Source organism: Prinia subflava, chromosome 3 (genome assembly GCF_021018805.1).
Source record: "Prinia subflava isolate CZ2003 ecotype Zambia chromosome 3, Cam_Psub_1.2, whole genome shotgun sequence".
Classification (NCBI taxonomy): Eukaryota; Metazoa; Chordata; class Aves; order Passeriformes; family Cisticolidae; genus Prinia; species Prinia subflava.
In genome coordinates this window covers 18,308,742-18,319,959 of record NC_086249.1, presented here as the reverse complement: position 1 = coordinate 18,319,959, position 11,218 = coordinate 18,308,742, and the positions used below count along the sequence as shown (strand labels likewise).

The following is an 11,218-nucleotide window of genomic DNA, read 5'->3' as shown; positions in this document are numbered from 1 at the left end:
TCCAATATTTACCATGCTGATTTTCTTACTTTTATTAATTTTACCGTGTCTTGTTCTTAGTCTACTTTTCTGGAAATAAAACTTACTTTAGACAGTATGTCTGTGCCTGTATGCCATTATCCCTTTGTAACCTCTGGAATAGTTATCTTCTACCAAAATTAGGGTATCAAGGTCCCAAAGATAATTTGTTGATTTGATAATTTTCTTAAAATTATCTTCTGATAACTTGATAATTATCCCTTTGATAATTATCTCAAAGAGACTTATTTTCTGTTATCTTAGAGAAAAGGTTTCTTTAAATTTAATTTAAATGATCAACAAGGAAAAAAGATCCAAAGGAGGGAAAGGTTTTAAAGTGAAACTCATCAAAGATCCAGCACAAGAGAAGGATCTTGTAAGTGCTCCAGCAGACACAATTAGAGTGCTTGGACCTGGAACAACTGCACAAAATCTTTGAGAAATTTATTGTTGTTCCATCTATATAACTTGGTGGTTCCAATGCTCACATGAAAACAAAAAGGTGATGACTTTTTCTTTATTTAAAATAAAACATTTCCAGCCTGCAGAATCGTGTAGAAATGCTTGACAAAGCATTTCTGTAAAGTTTTGAAAACAAGAAGATAATTAAAAACAATCACAGTGCCCTCTTAAAAGGAGTTGCTGGTTTTCAGGAGTTTTACTCATAATTGTAATTTCAATACCAGCATTTTCTATTAGGCATTTTATTTTTAATGTAATTTCAGGAAACTCTTCACTACTTCTGATAAAATTCTTGCAGATTTTTTTTTCAAAAGATGTCAAAAGTTAAATAGAGCAGAAAAGCCATGATGACCTACTGTTTGAGCACTCTAGTATGGTGGGGTTTTTTATTTGTCTCTGTGGTGACTGTGCCACAGCTATGGTCATGGGAAGAATTAACAGAAGAAATTACTGTGATGTTTGAGATGACACATCAGGAGGGTCCCCAGCAAACTGATGGGACTGGGATGATTCAGGGTGAGTTACTCCAGTGCAAAATGAAGCAACTAATTTGCCCTGGGATTTCAACCTAATTTTACTGAGGCAGATCTAGAACACTCACCCAGCTGTGGAGAGCAGCCCTCTACAAAGGCAAAATGCTTTAAACGCCTTAACCTAGGTCTGCCAGTACTCATTTTACCTTTGCCTAAGACTGGTACCATGTAAGAATCCTTTAATTATCCACAAAAATTGTGACTGAAGAATCTTTCCAACCCACAGGTCAGTCTCATGACTCATGATTACCAAAAGCATTTGCAGAAAGTACCATGTCATCCTGTCCCCTTAAATTATCTTCCTCCAATGCCTTTGCTATGGGACTAAATCAGTACTACATAATCATGTTTCAGATTTTCCCAGTCTTCTACTTTCCCTTCCTACTCTGATCTATACACATGAATTCACATAACTCAGTTCACTGTCACCAAGTAACTGTCATTATACTTGGGAGGACTAGAAAAATGTGCTTTTCTGTGGTTAAAAAAAACAAAACCAACGACAACAAAAACCAACCCCCCAAAACCCTCCTTCATTTTTAAAGGTCATCCCTGCAGGTCTGGGATTAGAAGCGCAGGGAGCAGGATGTGGATGTACAGAGCTGCCTGTCTTCCACCTCTGGAGCTGCCAGTCTGTCCCCTTCTGCCAGGGCAAATCTTCTCTGCTTAAGAGCACAGCTGCTCCACAGGCTGGCTGTTCAATCGACAATGATCTCCAGTTTCAAGTGTGACAGCACCGACCTGCTCGATCTCCATTCAGCTGCAGGTGGGGGCAGCGGAAGAGAAGGGGAGGGAGGGAGAGGGAGGACACTGCAACCTACGTGAATAATTGATAGTGCAAGGAAAGGAGAGCAGCTGGGTTCCCTGTCTCCATCTGCTCACCAGCTGGGGATGAGAGATCCTTGCTCAGGTAGGGGATGAACAGCTTAGCTGCTTTTATTCTCGTCTTGCTCGCAATGCCAATTAAAAATATTTTGCATCTAGAAGGAATGAGAGCAAAGATAGGTGGGGGAGGGTTGATCCAGATCTTCTCTTCTGCTTGCGTGGCGTTGTGTAATGGATAGAGTTTGGGGCAGTTTCAGCCTCATCAGGGAAAGTGTGTGTGCTTTTTAAAAGACATTGTGCTGTTCTGCATTGTGTAGAGAAGCAGTTGCAGAGAGAGAAAGGGAGAGTGGAGGTGGGGAGAGCGGATGTCTATGTAGGAAACGGAACAAACTACAGGGATGGAGGGGCATGAGAGAGGGTCTGCCCAGACTCAAAGGAATCCCACCCTGATTATGTCAGTCCTGCACATAAAATGAGGAGTCCAAGTGCGCTGCGGGAGGTGCTGTCTGTGCACACCCAGTGCTATATTTAGAAGCTGTGTGCATAGATCTGTGGAAACAGCTGATGTGAAAACGTGTGTTTCTGTCTGTGAATGCAGCTATGAGTCTGTGTAATGCTGAAGTAAAACTTAAAAAAAATACAGGTTTTGCCCCGAAGAGTTTACCCTTGAAGGATATACTGCTGTGTTTATGTGTTACTGCGCAGCTTCCGTGGAGCTGCTGATGTTCTTACAATGACTCAATTAACAGAATTGCAGGGACCAGTTTCTGTGTTACAGCTAATACAGACTTTTCCTATGTGAGCAAGATAAAATGCTAATGAAATTAAACACATGGAAAAAATCTAACAAAAACTGGGAAAATACACAGCAAAAGGCATAGACACCAATTACTGTAATACATATATTAATGTACCTACAAGGATACTGGAAAGAACAAAACTTACATGCCAATCCCTAAACCACGCAATAACTATAAAATGCATAATGATCCATGCAAGTATGGACACATATAGGGATTAAAATCTGAGACTGTAAGCACACTGAATTAGTCATATAAGAATGCAAATATCAATAGGAGCTGAATCTACTTACTACAACTGAGGGCTTATGATAGGTAATATTTTCACATCAGCAGGGTAAATAGTAAAAATAGTTCGCTTGATTGTAAGTTGAGGAACAGAAAACGGTCCTGTGATTTGCTTACATGTGATTTATTCATATTGCTATTGCTAAAGGAGGCTAATTAGAACAGTAATTAGGGTATTTAATAATTGTTTGCTGTTTTGCTTATGCATGTTGAGGGCTTTGTACACAACTGGAGTTGCACAGAAGGTTAGGTAAAGCTGTGAGACAGTTAAATGGAAGCTGAGCTCAGTGTGGTTTTGTGTGAACAAAGTTGGCTCTTGCCTGTAGTGGCAAGCTGACGAAGAACAAGAATGGCAGAAAGACCTGAGCCTCTCTGTATGCTTTGCTTTCACCATGGCCAGGCTTGATAGCGCTGCTGATAATGACCCTGAGATGGGGGAGGGCAGTAGTTACTGCTGGCAGCTCTCTCTAACAGCAAAAAACATTGTCTCTTCCTCCTTCCTAGATGCAGCAGAAATGGCAAGCTTGGCTCTTTGCCTTGGTCCAGTCACATCTCTGCTCAGACATTCAGGTGAATGAGTAAGACCTGCTTGTGCAGAGAGCAGCTGCTCTATTCAGTGCCCTGGGCCCATTTGGGAGGCATTTGAGTTGGAGTGAGGATGTATGAATTGGCCCATGCTACAGCATCAGATCTTCCGGGGAATTACAAGAGGTAGACAAGAGGAAATCGAGTCACCTGGGCTCCGTGCAAGTTACTAAAAATAGCAAGTGAACCCTTTCTTTGTCCATTCAAAGTTATAACTATCTTGATTCCTTACTCCTTACAGTCTCTTTGCCCACCTACAGACCCTTGAAGTCCCCATAATAATTTCTATCCAGGTCTTTCAAGAGCAGAATTTATAGGAAGCATTAGGATGAAAATGCTGCATTCACCCCCCAAAACTTTGATATAACTCCTTGCTCTCTGCATTTTTCTTTTTCCCCTGTCTCTATCTGCTAGCTCATATCTTCTGTCTGGTCTGTCTGCATATTGTTTGCACTCTTCCTCTTCATCTTTTCCTAGCTCTCTGGCAAATTCCATCTCTTGTTCTGTGTTTCCTTATGACCCCTCATTAGTTAGAACAAACCCAGTGTGAGGTTGACATTTGGTGTAAAGCTGTAGCTGCTGCTTTTATAGGTCTTGATGTAAAGAGAAAACATGACATCATCCTGTGGAATGAAACTGAGAGGCACGGGAAAAAATATATGTCCAGAAGAACTCTATGTTCTCATTTAAACACAGGTATATGCGTGTTTTTGCTATAGCAGACCATGCTCTCATGCTCAGTTTTTTTATCAGGGATGACAATCTGTTGATGAGTGAATGGAAATATATGTGGTTAAGGCGTTTGTGACCCCTGAAAATTTGAGCTTCCCTAGTTTACCTATTGCATCAATGAGCTATTTCATAAGGGGCGTAGAGCCAAATCTCTGCAGTACTTGATGTCAGATCCAAATGACAAGGATTTGCATTTAGTGGATTTAGTATCTTCCTAGCCTTCTGTTTAAAAGAACGGCGATCTGTGGAGAACTGCTTTGATGCTCATTTTCCTCCCTGGATACTGAGAGCCCGGAGATGTGCTCTTGTTCTACAGCAGAGTTGAATAAGTGAAACCCCTCTGCCGTCCCTGTCTAACGCTGTGCTTGTGCTACCCTCACGGACAACCCGAGAGCAGCGTCCCCGGCTCGGCTGTCCCAGCGCTGCTCCTGCCCGCTGTGCTCCATCCACGGGCTCCCACAACGGGGGGCTCCAGGGGGAACCGCTCTGCCACAGCGGAGGAGGGGCACAAGTCATCACCCCATCCCCCCTTGTCTCCTCGTCCTCCATCCCTCCTCCCCCTCCCCTCCGTCCTCTCCGGGGCCGCTGCCCGCTCCGGGCCCGGTCCCGGCCGTGCGGGTCCCTTCCCTGCCTATCCGGTGAATCCCGGCCCGAGAGGAAGAGGAGGGGTGGGGGCGGGAGCCGCGGCTTCGCAGGGGGCCGGGAGGGAGCCCGTGCCCTTCTTCATGGCGAGGCCGGGGAAGAGCAGGCTCCCGAGGAGGGAAGCCGGGAGCTGACTCAGCGGAGCAGTCCAGCATGTTTTCCCGGGAGCACGGCTTCCCTGCCGGAGCCAGCGGAGGGTAGGTACCGGCACCGGCACCGGCGGCCGCGGGGCCTGGGGCCCTGCCTTTCCCGGGCAGCCCGGGGATGGCAGGGCTGGAGCAGCAGGAAGAGCCTCGCGGGTTGGCTGGGAGGGCGGAGAAGCGGGCAGGGGGAAGGCCACGGCCGAGCCCAGCCCGGCAGGTCCGGCTCTGGCCGTGGGCCCGGCCCTCGCTCCGGCCGGGGCGGGCGGGCCGTGGGCGGCAGCGGGTGCCCCTCTCCCTGTGGGAAAGAGGGAGGCTCGGCTCTTTCTCCTGCCCTCCTGGGAGTGGGGGACCTCTCCTATTGGGACTTCTCAGGAGGTGGGAGCGCGGGTTGGATGGCAAGGTTAATTTCCCCCTGGAGTTCTCCTTTCTCCTGCCCCGCAAGGAGCGGGCGGGGCTCTCCGGGCCCTCCCGGCGCCCTGCCCACGCTGCCTGCTCTTTGTGGGTGCGGGAAGTCCTGAGCACGGGCTGCCCACGCGTGGGAGCGGTGGCCGCCACGGGAGCTGCCCAGCAGCCAGAGCGGAATGCGGGTGACAGAGAGGTTCCTTACTGGAAGTCGGAGTCTGTGGGCTGAAAGTTTGTCACCAGCTGAGAGCAAACCGCCTCTCATCTGTAGTGGTTTGCTTCCTTTTCCGAGTTCTGCTTCAGTAATTCCTTCTCTTGAGCTCTAGGAATCCATGTGTAAGCAAATTTCAAAACTGTACAGGTGTTCTGAGAGTAGGGCTATTCGTGTCATGTTTTCAGCTGTCTCCACCGAGCAGCTAACAATTGTATTTAGTAAAGCAAATGCATCTCTCTAAGGAAGAAACAAGGGAGTGAAACAGCAGAAGCTGTTCCTCAAGAGAAGTGGTTGCCCAGAATTTTCCTTATGAGCATTTCAGGCCTCTTCTTGTCTCACATTACCTTCAATTCTTCTGAATTGCCCGTCCCTTCTAGTGAGGGATTTAAAAAACATATTAGTGTTTCCCTGTAAGAAACTCTTATCAGGCTGGGACACCAGTTAATGTGGGCTGCTGTTCCATAGATAGCTGCAAATCATGCTGTGGTGTTTCTCTTGTTGGAGGGCTTCCAGATCAGCAGAAGTATTTACAACAGCTATACACCTGCTTCCCTGTGAACTTTCAGGAAAACAGTTATCTGAGGATTTGGGGTGCTTGCCTTTTAGAGTGCACCAAATCCCCATTTGCTCAGGAATATTTATGAAAGGGTGTATGAAATTCTGTCCAATTTGTGTTTTTCACAAATACTTGCATTGACTTGGTTGTTGAACTGGCTCAGCTACAGCAGACAGCAGTGATTTTCAAAGCTGTGTAGAGAGATCCCTGGACTGAAATAGCAGGGGATGCTGCAAGACAGGAATACAAGGCATGAGCAGAGTTGTAGTGGCTTAGACATCTTCAAAGGTTCTTGTTCCATTTCAGAATTGAGAGGTGAATTTATCAGTGGATCAGCAGTACCTACATTTAGTTTGACTGCCTGCTTGAAATTAAGGCACTGGTTACTGTTACTCGCAAAATCCCAATTTAGCCTTCAGATTTTCCAGACCCTATGCTTCCCTGTATTGCCATTTCCTAAGAGTAAAGCTTCAGCAAGTATACATTTGCACATAAATATTCCTCTCCCAATCTGCAGAATTGCTTTCCTTTTTCAGAAGGATGATGCTCTTCTTTTCTGTGGTCAAAGAGTTAGAAGGTCCAATTTGAAAAGAAGTATGTTCTTTTTTTATAATACAGTCTAGTGCTTTTCATTCCAGAAGTTCAAAGTTCTGGAAATTGAATGTGGACTTTAAAGCAATAATCATAATAGCCCCAATTTTTTGTAGTATTTTATAAAAGATAACATAAAATCTAAGGCATTCTCTTGGATTTTCAAAGGCCCATGGTGTATTCCCAATTTGGGATAATTACAGAATTGTGAACATCTCTAAATGTACAGTAAGACTGATGATTTTGGCATCCACTGGACTGATTTGGACAATAGAACTGTACTAGAATTCAACAGTAAAGAACAGTTTCTGCCCAAAGTTTTCTAGTAGTCCAAAGTATTGAGATGAATTTATGGTGAAAGGACAGGGGCAGGACTGGCCACACTGGCCTCATGTAGGAGCTGCCAGATTTCCGTGATGCAGGTGTGTATTTAACTCCTCTGAATGATTCAGCAGTCACCTCAGTGACATGCCAAAGAAAACACTAGCATGCAACAAGGCCCCAGGACATCCAGTTGCACAAAAGGTTCTATTGTTACACTTCCTTCTGAAAATGGGAATTTGTCAAATTAAGCACTTGCCTTTTCAGGGCTCACAGGACAGAAACTTCAGATTTTTAAGAGACAGTGAAAATGTTTAATGCATTGCCTTGGACATAAATTTTGCTCATCTCAAACATTCTTCAAGTAAATGAATAAGATGATAAATAAAGCATGTATTAGTATAGTATTAGTATTAATTTAAAATACATTTGCCATCAAACTATTTCAATATTTATTTGAGGTTGTCAAGACTAACTCCTACATCTTCCCTCCCAGATATTTTATGGCATTAATTTCTAGATGCATTGTACAGATCTCTCTCATTTGAATTTCAGGAGAAAATTGTGGGAGGGAAGCATTGTGTTACTTTGTGTAGATGAGCCCATATGCAAGTTACATGATGCCACTGGGCCACTGAAATGAATTGTGAATTGTCAGAGAACTGGTGAGCATTGTGGTTCTTGGAGCTTGTGACAGAGTAGTTTCAAGATTACAGAAGTATGTTGTACCTCCGTGCAAGAGGGAATGTAGCCACTGCTTTCAAAGCAAGGCTCTGCGTGACCAGTCTCTTAGCATGGAAGCAGCAGCAGTCATGCATCCAATACTACAGGACAGAAATTCTTGGTTGCCTTTTAAGATTATTACATGCACTGTATGATGGTTGTATGGCCAGTGAGAAGTGGTGTCTCTCAGGCTCTGTCTTGGGACTGGTGATCTTTCATATTTTTATCAATGACATAGACAGTGGCACTGAGTGGACCCTCAGCAGGTTTGCCGATGACGCAGAGCTGAGGGGTGGAGTTGACACAACAGAAGAAGGGGCCATCCAGAGAGACCTGGACAGGCTTGATGAGTGATGGGCCTTTGAGAACCTGGTGAAGTTCAACAAGTCCAGATGCAATGTGCTGCACCTGGTTTGGGGCAATGCCAGACATGGACACAAACTGGGAGATGAGCTCATTGAGAGCAGCCCTGTAGAGAAGGACTTGGGGGTTCTAGTAGAGGAAAAGCTGGACATGAGCCTGCAGTGTGCTCTTAAAGCCTGGAAAGCCAAACATACCCTGGGCTGCATCACAAGAGGGGTGGCCAGCAGGCTGAGAGATGTGATTTTCCCTCTCTACTCTGCTCTTGTGAGACCGCCTGTGGAATACTGCATCCAGCTCTGGGGTCCCCAGCACAAGAGAGATGTGAACCTGCTGGACTAGGTCTAGAGGAGGCCACAAAGATGTTCCGAGGGCTGGAGCTCCTCTCCTACAAAAACAGGCTGACAGAGCTGGGGTTGTTCAGCATGGAGAAAAAAATGACCAGGAGAGACCTCATTGAAGCCTTCTAGTACTTAAAAGGGGCTTATTAAAAAAGGAGGGTGACTTTTTACAGGGTAAGTGGTGACAGGACCATGGGGAATGGTTTTAAACTAAAAGAAAAGAGATTTATATCACATGTTAGGAAGAAATTCTTTACTCAGAGGATAGTGAGGGACTGGAACAGGTTGCCCAGAGAACCTGTGGGTGGACCATCCCTGGAAGTCTTCAAGGCCAGGTTGGATGGGGCCCTCAGCAATCTGATGTAGTAGGTGACATCTGGCAGAGGGGTTGAGACTGGATGATCTTTAAAGTCGCTTCCAGCCCAAACCCTTCTGTGATTCTATGACCACCTAACAATCATATCCATGGTTTCATTACAAAGGGGACGAGTCCTGTCTCCTGTAAATCTGCACTTAGTTCCCAACTCCACGTATGTGACCTTCACCATGACTTAACCCCCTTTGTGAATACTAGTAAAAACTGTGAGAGATGTGGAATGTTTGTAAAGTAACAGTAGGAGAGGTGCAGCCATGGGCAATGCTAAATATGTCTTCTGAACTACAGTGTAGTGCTTGTGTTGCTTTTTATTTTCTCTTCTATGAAATCAAATAAAGTCCTGCCGCTGTTTGTACACATTGTTGCTCCAGCAGGGACTATAGTAATAATATATTTTCCATAGCAGATGTGCAGACAAAAGCTCACCTAATCTCCATGCTGGCTGTACCAGCAGTGGTAACATAAAACTGTGCCTGCATCTCTGCGGGGTGTTACCAGTTCTGTTCTTGTGCCATCTCTGTTATGCTCCTGTCTTTGAGATTAATACCCAGGCTGTGGCAGCTGGGGCTGTCCTTTTGGTGCTGATTTCAGTGATGGTTCAGCAGTGCTTTCATCCTTTTAAATACTGTTCTGTTTTGGGATCTGATTACAAAGCTACTTGTGAGACGTGTCTTAATTCTGCTCCAAATCCATGATGGAAGAGGAATTTGGCAAAGAAAAATCATTCAGCACTTCCATGACAGTTGTGAGGAAAATATTGCATGTGAGCAGAGTCAGAGCAGTCAGAAGCCAGAAAATTCTTGCTTCATGTTTGCAAGTGGAAGTGGTAAGTTCAGCCACCTCAGGAATTCTCACAGGGAATGACAGCTTCCTTATAGGCAAGAAATGGCCTGGGGAGAGGAGTAGTAAGCAGAAGACAAAGGAGACACTGCAGGCAAGCACTGACATCTTGAATTCTCTTAAGAGTTAACTTTTTCTTCCTTTTGTTTTTCTCTTCTGCCTGTCTTTTGCAGGAGGTCTGAGGAGGCAGTGCAGGATTTTAGTGATGTTATAGACTCTCCCACTGAAGGCTTTCCATGTGTCCTCACTCCTGCTATCCCCAACAAGGTAAAAGCAGTCCATGCTTGGCTCAGGGTTGGTGTATGCTTTGAGTTATGTGTGCAGAAGAATTGACTGAAATCAGGCTTGTGTTCATGTGTGTCTTACAGCTGTAGTTGCCTCCTTCTGTGAGACTCCTAAACTTGCTAATTTGACCAGTTCTTATGCCATACTATCTCAAGTCAATCTGACCCACTGAAAGAGAGAAATTCCTGATAGTTGATTGACCAGGTTTCAGGTCAAGCTTTTGCAACACAAGCAGAAGACAATTTGGCCAGCTGTTTTGTCCATGCCACCAATTAAGGAGGAGCAATTCCATCATGTCTTCAGCAAGCAAGTAGTTTCTTTGCCAAAATATGGAAGGAGCTGTTGGCTCCATCAGTATCTGGGTTACCACAGAAAATAATGTTAGCTTCTGCAAATGTCAAATTATTTTTCTCTGTTATCTTTCCTTTTCACAGACTGTGGACTTGTTTGAGATGATTGAAAAAATGCAGGTAAGGAGAGGGAAATCTGTCATACTTTGGGATCTCTTAATTTTTTGTAGTAAACAAATAATCAGCTACTACTTGTCCATTGCTTCACTCACAATATCCTTTAATGTGAGCTTGCAGAACTTTTAGGTCTTGTAGGCTCAATCTCTTACTCTTCAGTGGGATTTTACAAGCATTTTTCTGTGTTCATTTTCCCAGTCAGCATGATGGAAGCAATAGAAACAGGTTATTACAATTCTGTCTGTTCTTCGCAGAAGTGTGATTCTGAGAGAAAGTCAAAGTTGCAATAAGTTATCTCCGGCATCTTCTTCAGGAGACTCTGTTCTGCTGGGTAGCAGGTGTAATGACAGGTGATTAATGGGATGTTAACCTAACTGCATTTAGCAAGGTCAGACAGTTTAATAAATAACTACTGTAGGTCCTGTCTTTAACTCGGGTGAGAAAGAAGGACTCTGGCTTAATTCTTACACAGAAATACATGCATTTAGCTGCATGTTATAAACTTAAAATAGGGCACAGTTGGGTTTTTTCCCCTTTTACCATATCAGATAATGAAGTAGTAGTATATGTGTTAAATGTCTAACAATGAAGTTAGATTATATTTTCAGATTATGTGTTCTCAGAGCATCCTTGCAGGTTACCAATATTTTCCCTGAGTGATGCACCTTCTCTAAAGTGCTGTGGTTAACCTTGACCTAACATAACACATAGCAT

General features: G+C 44.4%; 1 protein-coding gene across 22 annotated transcripts in view; it reads left to right on the top strand.

The window, feature by feature from the left end:
- The first annotated feature begins 1,757 nt into the window (after positions 1–1,757).
- Positions 1,758–11,218, top strand: part of LOC134548908 (rap1 GTPase-activating protein 1-like) — a 49,347-nt gene continuing 39,886 nt past the window's right edge. For 3 of the 22 annotated variants that reach the window (XM_063394133.1, XM_063394132.1, XM_063394143.1), the window contains exons 1-3: positions 4,889–5,082; positions 9,926–10,019; positions 10,472–10,507. In XM_063394133.1, coding sequence (XP_063250203.1) covers positions 5,039–5,082; positions 9,926–10,019; positions 10,472–10,507 — 174 coding nt within the window. In that variant the 5' untranslated portion in view covers positions 4,889–5,038. Of the gene's footprint in view, positions 1,780–1,814; positions 1,924–3,430; positions 3,497–4,832; positions 5,083–9,925; positions 10,020–10,471; positions 10,508–11,218 lie in introns of those variants that run through there. The other 19 variants (XR_010079954.1, XM_063394146.1, XM_063394145.1 and 16 more) reach the window with 15 other exon arrangements.